The 25,317-nt window shown below is 48.1% G+C and overlaps 3 protein-coding genes and 1 non-coding gene across 12 annotated transcripts in view; all 4 read left to right on the top strand.

The window, feature by feature from the left end:
- The first annotated feature begins 429 nt into the window (after window positions 1-429).
- Lzts3 (leucine zipper tumor suppressor family member 3) lies at window positions 430-10,741 on the top strand. Of its 3 annotated transcripts, none has more exons than XM_005006605.4 (5): window positions 430-588; window positions 5,510-5,736; window positions 6,171-6,647; window positions 6,984-7,841; window positions 8,195-10,741. In XM_005006605.4, the coding sequence occupies exons 3-5, from the start codon at window positions 6,189-6,191 to the stop codon at window positions 8,891-8,893; spliced, it is 2,016 nt and encodes a 671-aa protein (XP_005006662.1). In that variant the 5' UTR covers window positions 430-588; window positions 5,510-5,736; window positions 6,171-6,188; the 3' UTR covers window positions 8,894-10,741. The 3 variants fall into 3 exon arrangements, with proteins under 3 accessions (XP_005006662.1, XP_005006663.1, XP_003476667.2); XM_005006606.4 differs by having other exon boundaries at window positions 5,510-5,695; XM_003476619.5 differs by having other exon boundaries at window positions 5,510-5,673.
- A 1,593-nt stretch (window positions 10,742-12,334) lies between these two features.
- Fastkd5 (FAST kinase domains 5) lies at window positions 12,335-23,655 on the top strand. 3 transcript variants are annotated; one of them, XM_063248777.1, is made up of 2 exons: window positions 12,335-12,511; window positions 20,978-23,655. In XM_063248777.1, exon 2 carries the CDS (start codon window positions 21,015-21,017, stop codon window positions 23,457-23,459), a length of 2,445 nt encoding a protein of 814 aa, XP_063104847.1. In that variant the 5' UTR covers window positions 12,335-12,511; window positions 20,978-21,014; the 3' UTR covers window positions 23,460-23,655. The 3 variants fall into 3 exon arrangements, with proteins under 3 accessions (XP_063104847.1, XP_023415849.2, XP_063104846.1); XM_023560081.2 differs by having other exon boundaries at window positions 12,448-12,562; XM_063248776.1 differs by lacking the exon at window positions 12,335-12,511 and adding an exon at window positions 12,994-13,126.
- Ubox5 (U-box domain containing 5) overlaps window positions 12,991-25,317 on the top strand; it is a 37,394-nt gene continuing 25,067 nt past the window's right edge. For all 5 annotated transcript variants that reach the window (XM_063248778.1, XM_013159854.3, XM_013159857.3 and 2 more), the window contains exon 1: window positions 12,991-13,126. The gene's annotated coding sequence lies outside the window, so the exon portion shown is untranslated. The remainder of the gene's footprint in view (window positions 13,127-25,317) is intronic.
- LOC111753534 (U6 spliceosomal RNA) lies at window positions 18,722-18,825 on the top strand. Its single transcript, XR_002788313.1, has one exon. It is a non-coding gene; the product is annotated as a U6 spliceosomal RNA (small nuclear RNA).

The following is a 25,317-nucleotide window of genomic DNA, read 5'->3' on the forward strand; positions in this document are numbered from 1 at the left end:
CCACAGCCCAGGCGGTTTTTCCTCTGCGTTGTCAGATCCACCCGCGACGGCTGGTCCCACCCCCACCTAGCAGACATGCGGGGTCTCAGACGCCTCTCTGTTTCCAGAATAGCAAGCGTAAGAGAGGATTGGGGCTCTGAGCTGAGAGTCTCTTCCTTAACCAGAGGGTCTTGTCCCCCTCCCCAAAGATGGGATGGGGGGCGTGGTCCCGCTGGGTGTCTTGGAGAGGAAGAATTAGGGGCTCAGCCCTAAGGTTTCGGAGGGCGGGTACCTGGCGACGGGCAGCGGGACTCCGGCAGACTTCTGCCTTACAGGGGGTGAGCCCGAGTCCCACGTGAGGGCGGGACCGCAGCCACCGAGGGGTTAAGGCACCGCGCCCCGCCCCAGCCCGAGGATTGGCGGCCCTGGGGGGCGTGGCAGGAGGGCGGGCTCGCGTTTGCCGCAGCCGCTGAGGGGCGGGGAGCGGGAGGGGCGCGGAGCGGAGCCGGGCCCGCGCCGTGCGCCCCGCCGGGCGGGCTTCGGGCTGCGCCAGCGAGCCGAGTCGGTGGCGCCGCGTAGGAGATCCTGCACTGGACCCTGAGGCAGCGAGTAAGTGAAGCAGGCCCACCCTGGTGTTCCTCCTGGTTGTGAACTGCCGCGGTGTCCGCTGCACCGTATGGCTGGACTGGGAGCAGGGGAGGGGGGCGCGTCCCGCTCCTGGGGTCCCGGGGGGAGGGGAGCAGAGATGAGGCCGATGATGTCATGGATGCTTCACCCGGCCCTGGGGGAGGCGGCCGGAGGGGGTGCGGCCGGGATTATGTCACCTCTTCCCTCTGCGCCCCGCCCCCCGGGGCCACACAGGTTGGTGGGGAGTCCGGGGAGGTGGGACCGGATTTCCTCTACTGCAGAGACCCTCGGGCACCTCTGCCGATCGCCTGTGGCCGGTGTCTGTATCTGTTGGCGCAGCGAGCTTTGGGCTGCTGGTGAATAGCAAATCCCTACCCCCCTCTACCGCCCCCAGCAGAGGCTTGTGCGAGCCCGTGTGTGCTCTGGATGGGGTGGGTGCGCTGTCGGCCCCCTCAGTCCTGAAGCACCAGTTTCATCATAGCCAGGATCTAAGGGATGGGCCCTCTCCTTTGCGATGCCCACACCTCCAAGGGAAGATGCATCTCCACTTACACTTCCCAACCTAGAAGTTGTGGAGGTCTCTGCACCCCGAAAGCTCTACAGTGCCCCTGGGTCTCTTTCCTCCCTCAGTCCTTCATCCTAAAGCCCTTCCTGGTTTCTCTGCTTGGATTCATTGCCCATTTGCATAGCTTATAACTAGTATTCCCACATGCATTCATCTTGCATGTCGTGGTGCCAGAGCCCAGAGGCCCCTAGAACACTTGCCCCTGGGCCATCCACCATCCAGCCCTGGGGTGTCTTCAGAGTGAAATCTCTCTGGGGTGTCTTAAGCCAAGTGCAGCAATACTCTTGAGGTATGAGGGATGCTGTCTTGAGCAGCAGCTTTTGGAATGGTTCTAGAAAGATATGGGGTGGGCTCAGAGAACTGAGAAAAGATTGTGTGTGGAGTGGTGAAGAGCTTAGGTCATGGAAGATATGGGAAGGGCATCAGGAGGGGTCTTGGGGAACCTACTGCAAGCTCTGCTTGGGTCTGGGGACTAAAAGGAATATGAAGCATTTTACTCATAATACATGTACTTCTTAAAATTCCTGCAAGCTATGTGTGAAAACTGAAGGTGAAATAACCTGCATGAGGTTTCCACCCCTTATCGGTCAAGCTGTGATTTATACTTGGAGCTGATGCACTAGAACTCCATCTACTGCCCTTGACCCTGTTCATGGAAGGATATGGGCAGAGCAGAGATGAGATTGGCTTTGCCCTTTAGAAGGAGTCCCCCCGGCAGCTCAGGGAGGAAGTGCAGAAAAAAAACCAGTGAAGACACCAAGCAAGGGTGCTGGCAGGAGGGGCTATTGAGATCTTTAGGAAGCAGAATGGTCTGGATTTGGGACCTTTGAGACCCCAAGCATGCCTACCTATGGGTGGGCCTGGGTGGTCACAGTGATTTGGAAGGACCTGCATTTAGCCCCTTTGTAATCACTAATACAATGCACAATGTCTTAGGCACTTAAGTTTGATGGAACAGAGATAGAAGCAGTCAGGCAACAGGCTGTCATCCCATGCTGAGGCCACAAGCCTGCTGTTGTGGACCACAGTCAGTTACAGGGGGGGCAGTTCAGGATCTTGACCTTTCCCTGCATTTCTTGCTTATCAGGAAAAGCATCCTCTTCCTTGTCCTTCTAGCTCCCTGCTGGGGTTTTGAGAAAAGCTACAACAGTCCAAGCATGGGAGAGGCAAAGTGCAAAGAACACTTGCAAGGGGTTGATCATAACAGGTTAGAAATATGGGTAAGAGTCAGGTATGGTGGTGCACATATATAATCCCAGAACGCTGAGGTAGGAGGATAGCTGTGAGTTCGAGGTCAGCCTGGACTACCTAGTGAGTTCAAGGCCAATTTGAACTACATAGTGAGACCTTGTCTTTAAAAAAAAAGGACAAAGAAAAATAAAAAACATGGTCAAGAATGGAGAGGGAGGCTCCAGGGAGAGCTTCTATTGGTTGACAATGAAGGATTCTTCAGGTAGAGCACCGGGGAGGCTCAGAACTTGGCATCTGAGCCTAACAGGAGATCACACATACCCTAGGCAGTTAAATAGAGGATCCAATGATTAGCCCACATCTATGGTCAGGTTCTCCTTTCCTGGATCTCAGAGGAGGTCGTGCTGCATGGTTCTATTACATCTCACAGTTTACAAAGCAGCCCTCCAAACATTACCCCTTGTCATGATCCACATGTTCACCTCTGAGGTTTGTTTCTGGTGACACGCAGGCCCTTGGTGCAACCCTCCCCGCAGCTAGAGCCCTGCCTGTATCTTTACCTTTTATCTTAGTGATGCCTTCCTTTGACGCATCAGCATATTCAACATTTGGTGGGGTTAGTGCTGGGTTGAAACCCAGGGCCTTTTGCATGCAAGGCAAAAACTACCACTGAGCCACATCCCCAGCCCTCAGATTTCAACCATCTTTAATTTTAAAATTAAAAAAGCATTTGGAGCTGTGGTGCATACCTGTAATACCAGCACTTAAGAGGCTGAGACAAAAAGATCACCGTAAGTCTGAGGCCAGCCTGGGCTATATAGTGAGTTCAAGGCCAGTCTGTATTACATAGTGAGACCCTGCCTCAAAAACCAAACCAAACAAAAAAAAAGCACTTAGATCTCAAACCTCTTTAGTGATGGTTTTCTCTGGCCTCTTTTAGTAGTGAACTCTGCCATCTCTTCTGTCTCTGCACTCCTCCACTCTTGTGTTCTGCTTTTGCCTTGTACCACTTTTCTAAAGCCATTCTGATACAGATGCCAGTGATGTCTTCAGCTGCCAAATCCAGGGCACACTCTTCTATCTCGGTTGTGCCTAGTCCCTTTCTTTTTAGTAGAGAAGAGCTTTTTTTCTTTTTGAGACAGTCTCACTGATGTCCAGGCTTAGCAATCAATTCCCACACACAGGTGGTCCTCTCCAGTAGCTGGACTGTGGTGCACACCACCACACCCATCGAGGACTCTTGGCATTTTTTCTGCTACCACAAGACTTCCCAGACCTCTGGGGCCCTGCCCACCTAGCTTGAAACGACCCACCCACACCACCCTTCGATGCTGACAATTCTAGTCTCTTTCTCCACCCAGCGCATGAAAGGCATCTTTCTTTGGTCTTTGCTAAAGCCCCCATTTGTCCTAAGCAATCTTCTCTTGTGTGTTAAGGGTATCACATCTACCCTGGTGCCCCAGCCCAAACACCTCCATTATCCCCACCACCTGAAACCCAACTGTTTGAGGTTTTACTGGTTCCTCCTTCTTTAACCTGCACAGCCTTCCCACTAGTTTGAAGCCCTGGGCCAGTGAGCCTCTATCTTCCCAGTCCCTGCTGCTTCCTACATTGCACCCAAGTATGGCAAGAGAAAAGGGCCATGTTTAGACTAGGTTTCTAGGCCAAGGGGTAGAATGCTGGAGACTGGAGTCTCATTAGGGACTAGGGTAATGCAAGTGAGGCCTAAGGCACAAAATTTATGAAGGCCTCTCTGAGAGGGAGTATGCATCCTGTACTTCATCTGCACCCTTGGGCCTCTCTTGCACCAGCCTGGTCCCCAGCCCTGTGTTGGAACAGACTGATTGGAAGAAGGAGGTCAGATAAGAGAATGGAACTCTACAAAGATAATGGATCAGCTTGATAGTGACCTTTCCCACCATCCAGGGCTGTAATTTCTGGTGTGACTAGAAGATCCCAAAAGGGAGTTTCGTCAGGCTGTCTTGGTCTGAAGCCTGATAGGAAGGTTACAGCATTAGAACTGGACTTCTGTCTCCTGTAATCCTAGCACTTGGAAGGCTGAGGCAGGAGGAACATTGCAAGTTTGAGACCAGCCAGCAGCCTGGGCTACAAAGTGAGCCTAAGGCCATGCTGAACTGCCTAGCAAGACCCTGTCTCAAAAAGGCACGCAGGTGCGCGTGTGCGCATACACACACACACACACACACACACACACACAAACCAACTTGCACTTTTGGGTAGAAGACCTATGCTGAGCACTCAAGGAACATTCCATGAATCTCTTTACCTTACCATGAATCTCTTCCTGCCTTGTTTCTGGGGGAACTATGGCTCAAGGGCCTGAAGGGTGCTTCTTCCAGTCTCTGGCACACATGAGTGGCTAGCCAGGGCCGGCACTGCTTGGCGACCCTGTCAGGCCGGATTATGCAGGTCTCTAGAACAGGTGATCACAAATGCGGATTTGAGACAAAGGAACCAGGAAGCAGGGCTTCCCCACAGCACAGGTAACCCGAGGGCCTGCTCCCCCTTCTCCTGTGGGCCGGCGTTTCGGGAGGGGGCGCATACCCACAGAACTGGCTAGAAGGACTTCACCGTACTGAGCTGGGTCAAGGTCCACTGGGAGGGGGGAGGGGTAATCCAGGAAGTCTTCCTGGTGGCAATGCATTCCTAGCAGGGCTCCGCAGGCCTGGGATCCTCTGGGGCACAGCTGGGCCTGGAGGCTCTGCCCCGATCCCCACCCCCATCTGTGGGAAACGCAGGCCCCGAGGGAGGCTCCATCAGTCAGCTCCCACTGCTGGCGAAGCCGCGGCCCTGCCTCAGACGGTTCGCGGACCTCTGCAGAGTGCTGAGCTCGGGGAGGGCGGCCCCTTGGAGCCAGGTTCCCATGAGGTCGCGCTGGGAAGATCTCCGGGAGGGATCCTTCGCCACCTGCTGCTGCGCAGCAGTCCATCCGCCCGCAGCTCCGCCCATTGCACCCCAGGACCTCCATCCGCCCGCAGCTCCGCCCATTGCACCCCAGGACCTCCATCCGCCCGCAGCTCCGCCCATTGCACCCCAGGACCCCAGTTTATCCCTGTGTCCGCTGCCTCGCGCACGTGGCGCTCGGCAGCCCCACGAGGTAGGTTCTTCCTTCCTCCCATTTCGCAGAGGAGAAAACTGCAGTCCGGAATGGCTCGGTCAGCCCGTTCAAAGTCGTGCAGCCGGTTTGGGCCGAGCCCCCACTGTGAGAGTGAGCCACATGACCCCTGCAGGCCGGGCCTCGGAAGGTGCCAGGCTTGAGGACCCGGCGGCCCACCCGCCCCTTTGGAAAGGCAAGGAGAGGAGCCTGCACTGGTAGTGGCTTCCACTTCTGCCCTTGACTGCAACACCCTAGGGTAGGGAGCTAGGAAGGACCCCCACCCTCAGTTTTTGGATAGGGTTGTTTCTCGCCCTCCCTTAACTTTTGAAATTCCCTATTGGATGTACTGGTCTCCTATTCCAACCCAGATAGAGGGCCCTGATCCAAGAGCCCCTAAATTCTGAGAGTTGCAGCCAAAAGCTGAAGTGGACCCTGAATCTGGGAGGCTGCGGTGGAGGAAGTTGCTGAGCTGAACACAGCAGGGAGGGTGTGTGCATGGTGCCCTAGAGCAACAGGCAGCGCCCACTAGCAGGCTAGCACCATTATCCAGCCTTATTTCTTCACCTGGGATGCTTGGAACCCTCATCCCCATTGTAGAGAAAGGGGACAGTGAGAGGCTGGGGCTGACTTGGCTGGGGTGGTGGGAGTGGAAATGGGGTCTGACCTCTGCATTCCTATCTGTGTCCCCAGGGCCCTCTTGGCATAGTCATGGCGAAGCTGGAGACATTGCCTGTGCGTGCCGACCCAGGGCGGGATCCCCTCCTGGCCTTTGCCCCACGGCCTTCTGAGCTTGGACCCCCAGACCCCCGGCTGGCCATGGGCAGTGTGGGCAGCGGGGTGGCCCATGCCCAAGAGTTTGCCATGAAAAGCGTGGGCACCCGAACAGGGGTTGGGGGCAGTCAGGGCAGTTTCCCTGGCCCCCGAGGCAGTGGCAGTGGGGCCAGCAGGGAGAGGCCTGGCCGATACCCCTCTGAGGACAAAACTCTCGCCAACTCCCTCTACCTCAATGGCGAGCTACGGGGCAGTGACCACACGGATGTCTGTGGCAATGTGGTGGGCAGCAGTGGTGGCAGCAGCAGCAGTGGTGGCAGCGACAAGGCCCCACCACAGTATCGTGAACCCAGCCACCCACCCAAGCTACTGGCCACTTCTGGCAAGCTAGACCAGGTCAGTCACCAGGGTCTAAGACCCTCACAGCCCTTTTCTAGGGTAGGAGTAGCCCAGAGAGGAGGGCAAGGTGGGCATTCTTATATGGGCCAGATGGCAGCTGGGTGGAAGTGTGTGGGGTGGAGCCCTGGGGCCCAATTCAGATAGTGGATTCAAAACAGAGACCTGGCTTGGAGATACAAGAGAAAAACCTAGAAGGGGGATTTAGGGTAAAGGTCTAGTAGGGTGGGAGGTGGTCTTGGCAAGAGGGCAGAGGCTGGGACCTAGGGCAAGGGACTCTTGGGCAAGACTAAGGCCTCATTCTGATGCCCCTCCCCCTGCCTTGCTTTTATGCAGTGCTCAGAGCCACTAGTTCGGCCGTCGGCCTTCAAGCCTGTTGTACCCAAGAATTTCCATTCCATGCAGAACTTGTGTCCCCCACAGACCAATGGGACCCCTGAGGGACGACAGGGCCCTGGTGGTCTCAAGGGTGGACTGGACAAGTCTCGGACCATGACCCCAGCGGGCGGGAGTGGGGGTGGCCTTTCAGACTCAGGCCGGAACTCACTCACAAGCCTGCCCACCTACAGCTCCAGCTACAGCCAGCACCTGGCCCCCCTCAGTGCTTCCACCAGCCACATCAACCGCATCGGCACTGCCAGCTACGGTAGTGGCAGCAGCAGTGGTGGGGGGTCGGGATACCAGGACCTGGGGACTTCAGACAGCGGGCGGGCCTCCAGCAAGAGTGGGTCCTCATCATCCATGGGGCGGCCAGGCCACCTGGGATCTGGGGAGGGTGGGGGTGGAGGCCTGCCATTTGCAGCCTGCTCACCACCCTCGCCCAGTGCGCTGATCCAGGAGCTGGAGGAGCGGCTGTGGGAGAAGGAGCAGGAGGTGGCAGCTCTGCGGCGCAGCCTGGAGCAGAGTGAGGCGGCTGTGGCCCAGGTGCTGGAGGAGCGGCAGAAGGCATGGGAGCGAGAGCTGGCTGAGCTGCGGCAGGGCTGCAGCGGGAAGTTGCAGCAGGTGGCTCGCCGTGCCCAGCGTGCCCAGCAAGGCCTGCAGTTGCAGGTGCTGCGGCTGCAGCAGGACAAGAAGCAGCTGCAAGAGGAGGCAGCCCGGCTGATGCGACAGCGAGAAGAGCTTGAGGACAAGGTGGCCGCCTGCCAGAAGGAGCAGGCCGACTTCCTGCCCAGGATGGAGGAAACTAAGTGGGAGGTGCGGGCAGGGGACTCCAACCCCCTTCCCCTATCTGATTTTCCTTTCTTTTGGCCCTCTGGAGAACTTAGAACCCAGGTTACTGTAAGGGTGAGGAAATGTCAAAAAGGATGAGGGAACCGAATCAATTTGGTATGTGAGGATAGGAAGCTGTCCCTTGGGTAGTGTAAAATGAGCCAAGACCATGCTGAGCCCCACAGGGAGGTCTGGGTGTCAACCATGTCCTGTTTGATGTGGGCTGAGCCTCAGCCCTGGGGAAGTTTGGTACCTATGGTGCTAGATATGGGCGTCAGGTTTCTGGGAGCAAAGCTCTGCCTTGACCCTGGCTTCTCTTCCCACCTGCCCCTGCACAGGTGTGCCAGAAGGCTGGCGAGATTTCCCTTCTGAAGCAGCAGTTGAAGGACTCGCAGGCCGATGTTTCTCAAAAGCTGAGTGAGATCGTGGGGCTGCGATCGCAGCTGCGGGAGGGCCGGGCTTCGCTGCGAGAGAAGGAGGAGCAGCTACTTAGCCTGAGAGACTCCTTCGGCAGCAAACAGGCGAGCTTGGAGCTGGCTGAGGGTGAGCTGCCTGCTACCTGCCTCAAGCCGGCACTGACCCCCGTGGACCCAGCCGAACCACAGGAGGCACTGGCCACCTGTGAGAGTGATGAGGCCAAAATGCGTCGTCAGGCTGGGGTGGCCGCTGCTGCGTCCTTAGTTTCCGTGGATGGGGAGGCAGATGTTGCGGGGGAGAGTGGGACAAGGGCTTTGAGGCGGGAGGTGGGGCGGCTGCAGGCCGAGCTGGCTGCTGAGCGGCGGGCCCGGGAGCGCCAGGGTGCCAGCTTCGCAGAGGAACGTCGCGTGTGGCTGGAGGAGAAAGAGAAGGTCATCGAGTACCAGAAGCAGCTGCAGTTGAGTTATGTGGAGATGTACCAGCGCAACCAGCAGCTGGAGCGGCGGCTTCGGGAGCGTGGGGCGGCAGGGGGTGCAAGCACGCCTACGCCCCAACATGGCGAGGAGAAGAAGGCCTGGACCCCCTCCCGCCTTGAGCGCATCGAATCCACAGAAATATGATCCTCCACCTGGGCACGTGGCCCTCTGACAAGTGTCCTGTCTGAAGGCCCCAGTCTCCAGGATCCCCTCCCTCCATCTCCCTTCCCCATGTTCCCAGATCCCCAGACCAAAGAGGTTCTCAAAGCAGCTGTAACCAGGCTCCTCCTGCCCCCTTGGCACCCTCCCAGCTCTAGCACTGCCTGTGTGGGCAGTCACTTGCACCTCCTCCTGAGGAGGGATGTGAGAGGGCAGATGAGTGAGGGTGAGGGCCCAGGTAGTAGGGAGCATTCTTCCCTTCTGGGCAGCCCCTTGTTGGAGATGGAGGCAGCAGGCCTGCAGTGCTGGCAAGGTGCCACAGCCCCTCAGGGTCCGGGCTGTTGCTGATGGCCACTTGTGTCTAGCGATGCTCTCTGTGCTCACCTCCTAGGCCGTTGAGCCTGAGGGGGCCTGCATGAGTCTGCCAAGGTCGACAGACTCTGGGCTCCTGGCCTCTCTCCTCCTGTGGTGTTTTCCCTCCCTGGGTAGACTGGCAGGACATGTGGGAGCAGATGGCCTGCCTGTGGTTGAGAGGGCTGCCTGCCCAGCCCCTCCCCCCCAAGGTCTCTTGGGCTCAGGCCTCAGAGTCTGGCCTGGTCTTGAGTGTGTGTCCCTATGCATGTGTTAGGGGAGGGCAGGGCTGGGATTAGCAGTTCAGTGCCCAGGGAGATCTGCCTTCCTGTTCTTGGAAAGGGTTACTCAGAGGCTTAGACCTTTACCCTGCCAACCAGGATCCCCCAGGGCAATCACCCCAGCTTCTTGGCCGACCCCACACCCAGGGCCACTGTCTGGCTCTAACTACAGCTATTAAGTGCTACCTGCCTCTCAGGCACTCCCCTTGCCTAGTTTCTGAGGTCAGATGAGCGTCTGTGATGTCTTCCTGAATCTTCCCTCCCCCACCTCCCCTTGCCTCCTGCTTTCATGCTCAGAATATCATCTTCCCAGGCTGCCTCTTCCCCAAAGTCTCACCTTTTCTTCCAGTAGAAAATCCTGCTTGACCTTTGGTGCACTGTGTGCTTCCCAGCTCCACTGGCCTGAGCCTGAGCCTGAGGCCTTTGTTTTAGGGGCCCAGGAAGGGTTGGATGTGATTGCCCTTGAAGAACAAGGCTGACCTGAGAGGGACACACTGTGGTGTTCCTTGTCTAGGCTGTGAGTTGGCTCAACAATTTGTCCTGGGAGGCTTGTCAGGGTTACCATTGGGGGTTGAGACAACAGTGTCACTTCCTTCTCTAGGAGCCCTCTCAGAGTTTATCTCCCCAAGCCAGAAAGGGAAATTCTAAGTTCCCATCTAAGAAAGCAAATTTATAATTCACCAGCAATAAAAATTGGAGGAGGCTTGGTCCTTAGCCCTTGTATTTCTCTTTTTCACTCTCTCTCCCACTCTCAATATTGAGTTTGGGGGCAGGGTAGAGAGAGCTGGCAACTACTGTGAGCAAGTTCCCCCAACCCTGACCAGCCTCCTCCATGACTGGTGACTGTTTAATGAGCTGTGCATCCCCCACAAAAACAGGAGGCTCTGCGTGGCCTCTTACCTGCACAGCCTCCTCTGGGTGGTCCCCACCAGGTCTCTGAGCTGGGTGGGAAGCCACCCTGTCAATCACTGCCCATTCCACTCACCCCACACTGCACCTGTCCTAGAACCTGGGCCTGAGCCACAGGGCCTGGGAGAAGAAGAGAAAAAAGAAAAAAAATATGAACAGTCTCAGCTTTGGGATGTCCAACCACAAAATAAATTATATATAAATATATATAAATATATATCTCTACCATATGTGATGGAAAGACTTTTCGTTTTCCTTTCCCAAAGAAATAAAACAGAGAAAGCCTCTTGAATGGCCTTCTGTCTTTGCAGGTATGGGAGGCAAGCCGGGGGGTTGGGAATATGGAGGGCAGAGCTGGAGTAAACATTTCCCAGGGGATAAGGCCAGAGGTGCTCACTGGGCCATGCCAGGAGGTTGGCCCAAAGCCCAAATTCTTCCATGTTGCCCAGCAGGAGTTGTGGTTCCACCTCTGTGCCCAATGGGGCTTTCTCTTCCACTCACACGCTACTGTTAAAAGAGCTCAAGGCTGCCTGTAGCTCAGAACTGGATATCAACCTGCTGGCTAAAAGCCAGGAGATGCAGGACAGCTGGATACAGCTTGCAGTGATTTCAGCCACTTTACAATGATTGTAGTGTTTGAGGGCAAAACACATAAAAGTGAAGGCTGAGAGAAGGTTTGCAGTTAGTGGCAAAAGGATCCCAATGTACTACATATCAGGGAGCTGTACTTTTATAGTTCTGTTCTTACAAAGTTCTGTAACTGAGAATGCACCTTGCATTTGGGGAAGGTAAGGCAGGAAGAGTGCATCTTCAAGGCAAGCCTGAACAACTGGTGACTCAGCAAGACGCTTTCTCAAAATAAAAAAAGGGCTGGAGTTGGGTACAGTGGCACAAGCCTGTAATCCTAACACTTGGGAGGCTGAGGCAGGAGATTTGTCATGAGCTTGAGGTCAGCCTGTGCTACATACACAACAAAAACAAGGGCTGGGGAGGTAGTTTAGCACAAAGGCCCTGAGTTCAATCTATAGTATTGCAAAAACAGTAATAACAAAAAATTTTAAGTAACACAACCTGACTTATGGGACTTTTTTTGTGTGTGTCTTTTTGAGACAGGGTCTCATGTAGTTCAGGCTGGCCTTGAGCTCATTTTGTAGGGTCTTGAACTCACAATGACCCTCCTTCCTTAACTTCCCAAATGCTGGGATTAGAGGAGTACACTACCATGCCTGTTTTCTTCTTTTTTAAGGACTTTAAATTTTGCTTTATTTTTCCTCACCTAATAAGAAGTCTGGATGTGGGTGTCACAGGTTTTGGCTCATTGCAGACCTAAACCAGTGATGGCAAACCTTTTGGAGCTTTCTTTCTTTCTTTCTTTCTTTTTCTTTCTTTCTTTTTTAATCGGTACCAGGGATCGAACTCACGACTGCCTGTGTGCAAGGCAGGTGCTTATGCCACTGAGCTAAATCCCCAGCCCCGCTTTTGGAGCTTTCAATGACACACCCTGCTGCAGCATACATACCATAGATTTACCACCACAGACCTAGATTTTTTATCTTACCCTTCTCCCATCCTAGTGTGTTTTTCCTCTTTGCCACAAAGTGGCTGCCATGTGTTCTGCGATGGGATTGATCTCACCACTTTATCACAAAAGTAAAAGCTTTCCCAGAACCCTACCAGCACCCTTTTAAATCTTATTGATCAGAGTGAGTCACAATTCTTGGTACTTCAGGCAAGACTGGAAATTCAGTCTTTGGCTTTTGGCAAAGAGGAACAGAATTGTCACAGCTTCCTAGGAAGTAATCATAATTCATCTCCTGGGTATAGGCTCTCTGCTGTTTGTGGGTACTGCTGGCCTTGTAACCACTAATCGAGTTTTCTCTGTTCAGCCCCGTTGACAGAACCCGCCCTCAACAGTAGCATTAGGGGTCTGGGGCCAAAGGTTCACAAATATAAAAGCAGTGCCCTCCACAGAGCTCAAGAGGGCGCCCTGGAGGATGCATGATTTCTCAGATTTCCTTCACAGTCGTCAGGATGGATGGTCGGTGTCTCAGGCATTGACGAGGTACGCATATTCCGATCAGCCGCTCTCACGTACCCTCAGTACCCCTGACAGGTAGGAACTCTGTACTTTGTCTAGGTGTCCCCCGCCCCCAGCCCTCAAGTGTGGAAGATCACAGCTCTGGCCTTCTCAAGTTCCAGCTTTGAAACATCTGTCTCCCCATCACTAATTCTTCTGTTGAGAGCACTTTACAGATACATGTCTGTTGTAAGTGTACTCAGGTTCCACTTATCGTTGCTGACGAAAAACTAAGCTTAGAGACTTTTCCTGACATCCCCACGGCCATAAAACACTGAATAGGGTTCTGGGGCTTGAACCTGAGTCAACACTGCTCAATTATTAACAGAGCGATCTATCTAGGATAGTCTTTTCCCTTTGCAGGTCCCAGACTCCTTCAGTCTCTTTATCAACGCCCTCTTGTGCAAAATGTCCTTGGAGAACGCTGACAGTCTTTTGAGCCTCCGCCGCTCCCGTCAGTACGCAGTGGGCGGAAGTAAAGAGCAGCCGGCCGGAAGTGGGACTGTAGGGAGGCTAGGCATTGCCGCAGGAGTATGTATGAGGCCAGAGCCTGCGGTATCCCGGGTTTGGTATTGCAGACCGCACGTTTTCCAGGCTCAGGTGAGTGGTAGCGTTCGACGAAGAGGTCGCGGAAGCTGCTTGTTGGGATTGTGACCACCCATCCAGGCTTGACTGTGCCTCCCGCCTTCTTGGTCGGTCCACGGTCTGCGTGTCCCTAGGCCGGATGTTGCGCTTCACTGCCGGTGCTGTGGACGTCTCCGTAGGTCTTGCTCTAGGGAGTAACCCGGCAACCTTCACTACTCCAGAGTCCTGTGACCTTGGGGAAAACATTTACCTGAATCTTGATTTTTAAAAATTTTAAAATCTCTGTCAGGTGGAGATCGGAACGGTGTGAGCCTCTTGGTTATTGTGAGGATGTAGTGAGGCATTCTGCCGCACCTCTTCTCCACTTGAGTATGTATGAGACCCGGGATTTCTGATCCAGCAGGTCTGGGCTAGTGTCTGAGACTGTTTCTAACCAGCTTCCCCATGTCACACTTTGAGTAGCAAGACTCTAGTGTTTTGCTTAGAACTTTGAATCGGCTGAGTCTTAAGTAAATATTAATATAATATATGCCTTTCCCCCCATTTTTAGCAGGCAGTTTCCAATTTTACAAGCTTTTCTCAGGGTAGTATTGCTGTGACCTCTGTCTTTTCTTTCCGGAGATAGGAAACAGTTCTTTTTCTGTGCAAATCATGGCACACAGCTCTTCTGTCCTGACTTAAGGAACTTCGGGTGCTCATCCTTTACTAGGTACTTCAGCAGTTTCTTAGCGCCTCATAGCTTAGTATAAGCTGTTGGTTGATGCTTCATCCTGTGAAATTCATTGCCAAGTGCTTTAGCATTAACTGTGGCTGGTGTTTTGAGCTCCAGTCATATTTTCTGCATTTCAGACGCAGAGTGAGTAGTAACAACAGCTCATTTTTCAAAGGAAGGTTGTTCACCTTAGTGAATGAATGACCTTGAGCAAGGCTTTGCGTTTGCTCCTGTTTGTAGGCCCAAATAAAATCTGAAGACTATGGCACTGTACAGCAGAGAAAGTAGGCAGGGCCTCTGGCAGTATGCAAGACTGATATTTATTTTTCAATGTGGCTTCCCCCACCTACTGGTTTGACCTTGTCAAACATGACCTTGTCATTTATCTTGTCAGTGTTTGCATAAAGCAATTCTGAAGTACCTCCTTTGCTTGTGTGAAATACTGTACTCTGCTATCTTGAAGATTGCGAGAAGTAGGTAAAACTAAGAGTGCTACAAATGACCACTTATTTAGGAGTTTTCTTTTAATATTGTGTAGATGCTCATACTTTTTGAAAAAAAGATTTTTGTTATCCCTCCTATAGGTTCATTAGATGGACATGAGCATGTGCTTCTGAATGGTGTTATATGGACTGTGTGTCTTTTCTTTTTTTTCTAGACTGGATCTTGCTTTGTAGTGTAGGCTGGCCTTGTACTCACTACGAAGCCCACAGCCATCCTTCTGCCTCAGCCTACCAAATGCTGGAATTACAGGCATGCACCATCCCTGGTTTGGAGAGAATTTTTGAAAATAGGGTCGTGGCCGCAGGCTCATTGGCACATGCCTGTAAAGACTGCCTTCCTGGGGCTGGGGATTTAGCTCAGCGGCATAAGCACCTGCCTTGTAAGCAGGCAGTCGTGAGTTCAATCCCTGGTTCCGATAAAAATGAAAAAGACTGCCTTCCTCTGGCTCCCTTTCTCTAAATTCTGGCTGTAGTTTAAAAGGAAGCTATTTGGCCTTTGACCTGAAAAATAAAAAGGAAAGATTACTTACTCCTAGTCCTGTGTGGTGACACATGCTTATAATTCCACCACTCTGGGAGACTGAGGCAAGGGGACTACAAATTCATGTCCTGCCTGGGTAACTCAGATCCTGTCTCAAGATTTAAAAACAATTTAATTGGTTGGTTGATTGATTGAGCTGGGGATTGAACTCAGGATCTTGTACTTACCAGGCAGGTGCTTATGCCGCTGAGCTATACCTCTGGCCAAAACAATTTTTTTTTTATCGGTACCAGGGATTGAACTCAAGACTGCGTGCTTGGAAGGCAGGCTCTTATGCCGCTGAGCTAAATCCCCAGCCCCCAAGCCAAAACAATGTTTAAAAGAAGGGCTAGGGACATAGCTCAGAGTAATGGCCCTGTGTTTAATCCCCAGTACTGAAAAAAAAATTCCTTGTTCATTATTCAGGGTGATGGAGGTAGTACCTTTTGGCATCCAAGGCTCTCTGAGACTTCTCCCTGATTCATTAGGTTTCCAAAAAAAAAAAAAGTAAAAAGAGGGTAAATTGGGGTACTAACCTAAGAAAGGAGTTTTGTGCAGTAATATGATATCCGATGTCTTTGAGCCTTTTGTGAAGGAGCCATGTCTACTGAACATCCTATAGTGTGTGTGCATGCGTGCGTGTGTGTGTGTGTGTGTGTGTGTGTGTGTGTGTGTGTGTGTGTGTTTGAGACAGTGTCTTGCTCTGTAGTCTGGACTGGCTATGAATTCACTGTATAATCTAGGTTGGCCTCAAACTCAATAGTCCTCATGCCTCAGCTTCCTGACTGCTGGAATTACAGGGATGCACCATCATCATGCTTGGTTCATGATATTTTTCTTGTGGCTTCTCTGTTAGCCTTTGAATGAGGAGGAGTTCTCTCTTGGGTGTTTTTTCTATCTGGACACCAGCCACATCCACCTTTTCATCTTTGCAGTATCTTGTCTCCCCGTTCCCTATTCTGCTGCTTGTCTGCCTTGTTTTTCTTCTCTTCCTTTTCCACACTACTTAAAACCTAGCTTTTGAAGTGGTTATGTTTCAGACTACTGTATAGAACCTGTAGTGTAACTCTAAATTGCCTGCTGAAAAAGTATGCAGTCAAGGTTTGCTATTTGCAGTTTGGTTACTCTTGCCTGGAACATTCCTTGTCATTTACATTTCTATTACCTAGAATTTATTTTTTAAAAAAGTCCTCTAGTTCAAGGCCAGCCTGAACTACATAGCAAGACCTTGCCTCAAAAAACCAGGAAACAGGGCCAGGGATTGAGCTCAGTGGTACAAACACCTGCTTGGCAAACTCGAGGTCCTGAGTTCGATCCCCAGTATCAAACACAAAACAACAAAAAACTCTTCACAATAGCCAGGTAGGTCAATAGAGCTTATACTAAATGTTAATTTTTTTTGTTCCTTACTGCCTTTATTTTTGTTGTCTGGAAGCACTTTCAGTGTTTCTTTTACCATTTCTAAATAACACATTTAAGTTGTTATCTATATTTGTTTCTTTATTTTATAGAGATAGGGTCTCACTTTGTTGCCCAAGCTGTTCTTTTTTTTTTTTTTTTTTTTTTTTTTTTGTCTTTTTCCTTTTTATTGGTACCGGGAATTGAAATCATGACTGCCTGTTTGCAAGGCAGGCACTTATGCCACTGAGCTAAGCCCCCAGCCCCTACCCAAGCTGTTCTTGAATTCCTGCATTCAAACAATCCTGCCTCTATCCTGAGTAATTGGAATTAAAAGTTTTGGAGTTTGTTTTGCAGTGCTAGGGATGAAACCCAGGGTTTTATGTATGTTAAGCAAGTACTCTACTACTGAGCTACACCCTCAATCCCATTTTGATATTTCTTGATTTCTAAGTTGTATGTATAAAACCTTTTGACATCTTTATTTTGGATTTTGAGATTCTTAACATATCTCCTACCACATCTCTTTTGATACTGGGGATTGAACCCAAAGCTTTCACACTGAGCTACTGTACTCTTTAAACCTTTTTTATGCTAAGACAGGGTTATCTCTGTGTTGAGTTCCCAGGGTAGGGTCAAACGTGAGGTCTACCTTCCTCGGTCTCACAGAGTCCTGGAATTATAGACATGTGTGCCACCACGGCCAGCTGGAATCCCTGGGTCTCTTATGTGGATCTCCTCTTACTCTACTTCCTGTCCCTATATCTTTCCAATATAATATGGCTCGCTCGCAATTTTTGGCTAGGCTGTTGCTCCGAGTTTATATTAATAAAATGTAAATATTGTTAACACTTACGCAGGGAGTATGACAATATTTTCTGTCTTGTACAATTTTTTTCCTTTGGTTTTTTTGAGACAGGATTTCACTGTGTGTAGTTCAGGCTGGCCTTGAGCTCACTTTGTACCCCAGGATGGTTTCATTTATGATCCTCCTGCCTCAACCTCCCAAGTGCTGGGATTAAAAGCATGGGTCACCACACACAGTTTACCTTTACAATTTTCTTTGGTCTTTCCTGGAGTTATTTTTGTCATTATTGGCTTGATTTTCTGTCACTCATTTGTCCCCAAATTATCTATTAGACCTATAATTCTTTTTTTTTTTTTTTTCTTTTTCCTTTTTATCAGTACCAGGGATCGAACTCACAACTGCCTGCTTGCAAGGCAGGCGCTTATGCTGCTGAGCTAAATCCCCAGCCCCCTAAAACCCATTTTTTCATGAGAATTTCAGTCTTTCAGGTCGTCTTTGTTCTTTTTTGTAAGTATTATAACTAGCAAATCCTAGAAAACTATATTACTAGAAGTGGGAAGGACTTCAGTTGTTTATTTTTTGATTGGTTCTCTCTATGTAATTCAAGTCACCCTTGAATTTGCAACCCCCTTGATTCAGCTCCCTGAGTGCTGGGATTACAGGTTTATTATCAGTGCTCTTGGGAGGGATTTTAATGCATACCTTCAATTACCTGCTACCTGGTAACTCAGACTGTGGGTCATTCAGCTGTACTCTCCACCTCCAGCTCTGGACCCTGTGTTTCATGATCCCCATTCTTGTCTGTACATGCCAATTATGTGAATTTTAGGATCAGGCAGTCTTTGATGTCAAGTCCCACTTGATCCTTTGTGTAACCTGTAGTGGGTTTCTTTACTTTGTAAATTCTGTTCATAGATAATGTGGAGCTAATAAGCTCATTTAACAGAAAGGTTGTAGGGATAGGAACTAATGTAGATAAAACAACTTGTACAAGACTCTGAGCCTTAGCCAGGCATGGGTGGCACATTTCTGTAAATATCAGCACTTGGGAGGCTGAGGCAGGAGGATCACCATGAGTTTGAGACCAGCCTGGGATACATAGTAAGTTCAAGGCTAACCTGAACTACATAACGATACCCTATCTCAAAAAGCAAAAAACAAACAAACAAAAAAAAAGACTGAACCTTGGCACAGAGAAGGCAGTGAGGTGATTGTAGCTCTTGTTTGTATCTTCAAATTTAACCTGCTTTTTATTTCAGTACTGAAGATTAAACCCAGGCTTCATACATGCTAGACAACTACTCTAACCTTAGCTACATCCCTAGACCTTTCTTTCTTTTTTTTTTGAGACAAGGTTTCTCTAAGTTGCTCAGGCTGGCCTTGAAGTTGTGATGTTCCTGTCATAGCCTCCTGAGTAGTTAGAATTGCAGGTGTGCACTGTTATGCCTGGTCTTTGCATATATATATTTGTATATATTTTTTAGACAGGGTTTTGCAAACTAGCCCAGGCAAGGCTTGAACTCACTATGTAGCACAGGCAGGCCCTAAACTCATGTTTCTGCTGCCCAGGGTCTTGAGTGCTTGAATTATAGGCAGGTACCCTCATGTCCAGCTTTGGCCTGTATTTTCAAAAATCAAAAAGACCACATCAATTCAAAACAATGGCTCTGTGCTCACTTTGGCAACACACATACTAAAATTGGAGTGATCCAGAGATTAGTATGGCCCCTGTGCAAGGATAATGTGGAAGTTCGTGAAGCATTTCATATTTTTAAAATAAAAAATGAGTTGGACATGTAAAACAAAACAAAACACCCCAGCAAAAACAAAATAGTGGCTCTAAACCAGGTATGGTGGCTCACGCCTGTAATCCCAGTTACTCAGAAGGCTGAGACAGGAGGATGGTTGTGAGTTTGAGACCAGCCTGGGCTACAAAGTGAGCTCAAGGCCAGCCTGAACTGCATAATGAGACCCTCTCTCAAAAGGACAAAAAAAAGTGGCTCTACACCAGACGTTGATGTTCTAGACAATTTTGTTTATTTCAGGACCATATACAGTAATTTCATTAATTACTTTGAGTTAGAATTAATTTAGGTAATTATATAGAGGTATTTGTTAACTTATATAGTCTTTCTTATTAACAGTTCTAAGCTCCCAAAAAGAGAGTTAATTCATCAAAGATAATAGGAAGTTTTCCCACAAAGAAACTATGTAGTTAATATTTCATTTTTCATTTGTTTCTTTGTTCTTTTGAGACAGGGTCTCACGATATAGTTCAGGCTAGCCTTGAACTTACTATGTATCCCAGGCTGCCCTTGAACTCACATTGATCCTCCTGTGTCAGCCTCCCGAGTACTGGGATTACAGGTGTGCACCATTGTATCTAGCCCTTTTTTTTTTTTTTGGCGTCCCTGGGTGGGCCCTTTTTTTAAAAATGTGTATTTTAGGTGATGGCACTTGTTTGTATATTTTTGTTCCATGGAAGATTTATGTATACATTTCCATGTACTCATGTTTGCTACATTTATAGTACTGTAAATCAGCCTCTTTTATTACGTGAACGTTTAGTTGTTTTCAGTTTATCATTTTAGGTTATAGTATGTGGTTTGTAAAAAATAGGTTTTAGTAATCAAATTTTTTTTTTGGTACTGGGGATTGAACTCATAACCTTAAGCTTGTCAGACAGGTACTTGTGCCACTGAGTTAAATCCCCAGCCCAAAAAATAGGTTTTAAAAGTTATTTCCATCTAGGTGTAGTGGTTCACATGTATAATTTCAGCACTCTTGGAGGCTAAGACAGAGGATTGTAGGTTTGAGCCAGCCTGGGCAATTTAGCAATATTCTGTCTCAAAATAAAATTTAAAAAGAACTGGAGATGTAATTTAGTGCAGAGACCCTGGATTCAGTCTCTAGTGCTGAAAAACAAAATCAAAACAAAAAATAATAAAGTTATTTCATAAGATCTGGTTGCAAAATGAGATGAGAGAGTTGAACAGTTTTATACTGGTAGACTAAATTTAAATTCCATAGTATAAAGCAGGTTTTCTTAACTCTATAGCTGGAGCATTCTGTTACCTACTTTCTCTTTTATTGTCATCCTGCTTATGATACTGTATTGAGATTCCTAGTGACTATTTTGAAACATATAATTTGTTTTCTTTCCATGTTGGTGGTGCTGGGGATTGTAAATCATTCCAGCCTCCTCAGAATCCCAGTGTGGTCTACCTGTTGGTGGCTTAGGTTTCCTCTCGTTTTGCCTTTCAAGCTTTGGCGCCTAAGTGGAAAGAAAGAGTAAGCATTGAGGAAGGCAGGAGTATAGCAGTCAGTTCCTAGCCTCTCTCATGATTTCTACTAGGGGAAAATGAGAATTGTATTCTCATAAAGTAGAGTGAAGATAGTGTGAGCACTGACTCAGGAGGCATTGCTGATCTGCTTTCTCCAAAAGAAAGCTGCATGGTCCCCCAGTGTGTCAGCAAGATACTCATGTAAATAACTCTGGCTTCTGAACCTGGAGCCCAGCTTTGAGCAGTTCTTTACTTCCTGCCCTTAAATTTGATAGTAAGCAAGATCTTGCTTGACTTTTTCCCTTCTCCTGCCAATATGAGTGAAGTTTGTTAGCTTTTTGGTAGTGATAGTGGTTTTTTGTTTGTTTCTTTGTTTTGCGGGGCTAGGGATTGCTTCCTTCTGCAAGGAAGATTAGATCGAGCTGCAGTCTAGGAACTACCCAGTAGCCCCTGGATTTAGAGTTTTCCTGTGGCCTTCAGAGTTTATCCTTGATACATGCTAATTTGTGATTTGGGCATTCACTAGTATTAAACTTATTTGAGTAGATACTAGAGTAGTGTGAATCTTATTTCTTAAAATGTGGAAATTTTGGTATTGTGATAGGTAGAAGCCACTCATTCTTCATCTACCCTTTTTTCAGTATCTGGCACCAATTCTGGCCCAGTCATTTGTGATCCATGGCTCTTGTGATATGCCGAAGATACCCAGGCAGGTTCTGTGGAACATCTCCTTGCTCAGCTCTAATCAAGCACCACATAAACAAGAAATTGCCTGGTCGCACATGTGAGGACTATACTCTGACTGTCAAAAAGATCAATACTGACAGAATGACAGCCAGTCTCAAGTCATTAAAACCTTTAAAATATCAAACATTTTGCAATCCTGTTATCTACAGTGCAACCCAAAGTATACTGTATTGGAATATGGGAAGCAGCAGGTGGTACAGGGGACAGGACCATCCAGCACACAGTGGCCCCTGCCATCCTGCTAGAAGAATGAAGAACATTGGTGGTACCACCTCATCTCAGAGACTCCTCACAACTAGCAGCACCCTTTGGGGCTTGGGATTTCACAAGGCTTCTGCTTCAAAGGCCAGCACATTGCAGCTAGGTTTGCCCGAGACCGTGAGAGCTGATGAAGAGGATGTAGAAGTTTTTGATTCCTTTAAAGATACTCGACTTTTCCTTCAGCTAAGGCCAGAGTACCAGCTTCACAGCCATAGCAACTCAGAGACTTGTCAGCCTCTGTCTATTTCAGAGAGTAAACTAATTTTGCTCAAAGTCAAAGAGTATCAAAATAAACTCCCACGTCAAACCATTGTCGATTATTTCTGTAAGCTGAGCACTTTGCCTACAGAGCAGCATCCCGTTTTGCTGTCGAGTGCCAGCTTTGCTCTGCTCTGCCAGCTGAGTGTGAAAAACATAAGATTCTTTGATATCCCAGATCTGATCAGTATTTTAAAAGCATTTGTCAATTTAGAAATCCCTCACTCCCACCCAGTGCTGAATGTGTTTGAAACCAGATTCAGCCAGCAGGTATGGGAGATGAGTCTGGATCAGCTTCTCTTGGTGGCTGATCTCTGGAGGTGCTTAGGCCGCAAAGCACCTCGGTTCTTCAAAATTTTTTTCAGTTATCTTAATTTGCACTGGAAAGATCTGTCTCTGTCCCAGTTGATTCATTTAATTTATGTTATAGGTGAAAATCGTCAAGTACCACAGGACCTAATGCAAAAACTGGAATTATTGATCCTTAAGTATATAGATTTGATCAATTTAGAAGAAGTTGGTACAATCTGCTTGGGCTTCTTTAAGTCAAGTAGTAATCTTTCCGAATTTGTCATGGAGAAAATTGGAGATTTGGCTTGTGCTGACATGCACCATCTAAGTAGTCATGCCTTAGTGCATATTCTTAAAATGTTCCGTTTCACTCACGTGGATCACGTGAATTTCATGAAGCGGTTTGTAGAGATTGCGCCTCAGAGAATTCCTTCCCTGGGGGTTCAGGGTGTCATGCACTTGACTCTTGCATGCTCAGCCTTACGCATGTTGGATGAAGGTATAATGAATGCTGTGGCTGCCTCTTTGCCTCCTAGAGTAGTACATTGTCGAAGTAAAGATGTTGCCAAAATTCTGTGGTCATTTGGAACTCTGAATTACAAGCCACCGAACACCGAAGAATTTTATTCCTGCTTAATACGTGAAATTCACAGAAAGATGCCTGAATTCAACCAATACCCGGAACACCTGTTGACCTGCCTGCTTGGTCTAGCGTTTTCTGAATACTTTCCAGCAGAGCTCATTGATGTTGCTCTGAGCCCAGGGTTTGTCAGGTTAGCACAAGAAACATCTAAGTTTCAACTTACTAAGGAACTGTATACTCTAGATGGTACAGTTGGCATTGAATGTCCAGATTACAAAGGCAATCGTCTTGGTTCTCACCTTCAGCAAGAGGCATCTGTGTATATGTGGGAGTTAGCAAGGAAGGATATGAACTCAAAGCCTGAATTCCTAGAAGCTCTCACTTTTCTTGAGATCATGTTGGGTGGCCCCCAGTATGTCAAGCATCATATGATTTTACCTCACACACGATCTTCTGACTTAGAGGTGCAGCTCGATGTTAACATGAACCCAATACCATTTAACAGTGAAGCCATACCATCTGAGGACAAGGCCAGTTTGAAGCTCAAGCGTGTGGGAGTCAGCCTTACAGATGATTTGATGAATCAGTTGCTAAAAGGGAAAGCAAAAAGGCATTTTCAGACAGAAATTGAGTCAGAGACCGGGCAGTGCCCCATGAAGTTGGAGAAGACAGCTGTGCCGTTGGGGAGCAACCTTTGTGATGTGGCAAATTGCCCAGGAGCTGTTGACATGACTGGCTTGTATCCCCCACTCCATGTGCAGGCCCCACAAATGAAACTAGCCATTCAGTTCACACATAGGAACCAGTATTGCTATGGTACTAGGAATCTACTTGGACTGCACAATATGAAGCGGCGGCAGCTGGTTCGACTTGGGTACCATGTGATTGAGTTACCCCACTGGGAGTGGTTCCCGCTCTTGAAACAGACTCGTTCAGAGAAGCTGGCGTTCCTCCATGAAAAAGTGTTTGCATCCGTACTCTGAACAGCCTTCAGGAGCATTTCTTATAAAATTTTTAGGTGTATATGGTACCAGGCATATTGATACTGAAAAAGTTTTAGATTTTGGAGCATTTTGGGTTTTAGATTTTCACATTAGGGATACTTATGGTAGTCTATGCAGTTATTTCCAAATCTGAAACCTGAATTCCAAACCTGAAATAAATGTGATAATAAAATAATCTGTTAAGGAGACTTCTGTTCTTGTCTGTAGCAGAGGGACTTGGTGTATATTACTGTGAATTAATTATAACCTGCAGCAGGAGTTGCTGCTAATTTGTACATATTATTTTTTTTTCTTTTTTTTTTTTTTTTTTTGTCTTTTTCATTTTTATCGGTACCGGGGATCGAACTCACGACCGCCTGCTTGCAAGGCAGGCGCTTATGCCGCTGAGCTAAATCCTCAGCCCCTGTACATATTATTTTTAAGATTTTTTTTTTGTATGGAATTGAACTCATAACCTTGAATTGCCAGGCAGGTGCTATGCCACTGAACTATATCTGCAACCCAAATTTTTTTTTTTTAATCTATTCTTTTGAAACAGGGTTTCAATGTGCAGTTCATGGTGGTCTTGAACTCACTTTGTAGCCCAGGCTGGCCTTGAACTGGAAGCAATCTTCCTGTCTCAGCCTCCTGAGTAGTGGGATTACAGGTGTGGGCCACCATGTCTCGCTACTCTTAGTAATAATGAACATCTTTTTTTGTTTTATTTTTTCTGAGACAAGGTCTTGTGTAGTTCAGGCTGCCCTTGAACTCACTGTAATTCTTCTGCCTCAGCTTCCCAAGTGCTGGGATTATGGAAATGTGCTACCACACCCAGGTACATTTCTACTCTACTTGCTGAAACTCCCCTTTAACTGTTCTCTCTTTTCTTAAAATTGATGCTCAAAGAAGAGAATCATGTAAGTACCTGTTAGGTCTGTGGTTCACACATTTGATGAATGTTTTTAATGGTAAGTGGCTTAGATAAGAGTGAAATAAACTACCTCTCAAATTAGGAAATCCATTGGGTTTCAGATTTGGTTGAATCAGGTTTGCTATATGAGAGCCATTAGCTGAAGGAGGTTATATTTATAAATATAGCATACTGTAGGTGACATTTGTAAACCCTTAGGTTCTATGAAAATTGAAATAAATTCCTTATTTACTTATGTATCTTTATTGCTTTTTTGAGAAATTATCTCTTACTATGTAGTCCAGGCTGGCCTTGAACTCATGACAGTCCTCCAGCCTTAGCCTCCTGAGTACTGGAATTGCATGCATGTGCCATTATACCTGAGAATTTCTTTTAAAATGATCCCTCCTACCATTATTTAGGTCTCTTCTCAAAGATTACTTCTTCAGAGAGTACTTCTATATCCATGGTAACTAGAATAGCACTCTATTGGCCTTTGATCATGATCTGTCAAATCCTGCTGTTTTGCTTAATTTATTAGGTTGAAATTTGTTATATAGATTCTGTACATAAAAATAGTTCTGTGTCTTCCTTTCCATTTTGGGTTTTTCTTGCCTATTTGCTCTAGCAAGAATTGGACTTTGAGGGTTGGGAATTTAACTCAGTGGCATAAACGCCTGCTTGGCAAGCTCAGGGTCATAAGTTCAATCCCCAGTACCAAAAAGAAAAAAAAAAGAATTGGACATTGAACAGAAGTGTGAAAGTAGACATCCTTATTTTGTTCTTGGTCTTAAGAAAATCATACTTTCACTCTTTCACCTTTGAGTATGTTGTTAGCTGTGGGTTGTTTATAATCAGTTCATGATGTTGAGAAAGTTCCTTTTTTGTTCCTAGTTCCTGAGTGTCCAGTAAATGTTTTTAGTATAATGTGTCCCAAATAGTTCACAG

The sequence above is a fragment of the Cavia porcellus genome, unplaced genomic scaffold (genome assembly GCF_034190915.1).
Source record: "Cavia porcellus strain 051 isolate PalLab524CR breed Dunkin Hartley unplaced genomic scaffold, mCavPor4.1 scaffold_5, whole genome shotgun sequence".
NCBI lineage: Eukaryota > Metazoa > Chordata > Mammalia > Rodentia > Caviidae > Cavia > Cavia porcellus.

Coding starts and splice junctions, on each gene's coding strand:
- Lzts3 (XM_005006605.4), top strand. CDS start 6,189: ATGGCGAAGCTGGAGACATTGCCTGTGCGTGCCGACCCAGGGCGGGAT. Junction 6,648..6,983: donor CTTCTGGCAAGCTAGACCAG/GTCAGTCACCAG, acceptor GCTTTTATGCAG/TGCTCAGAGCCACTAGTTCG. Junction 7,842..8,194: donor TGGAGGAAACTAAGTGGGAG/GTGCGGGCAGGG, acceptor GCCCCTGCACAG/GTGTGCCAGAAGGCTGGCGA.
- Fastkd5 (XM_063248777.1), top strand. CDS start 21,015: ATGGCTCTTGTGATATGCCGAAGATACCCAGGCAGGTTCTGTGGAACA.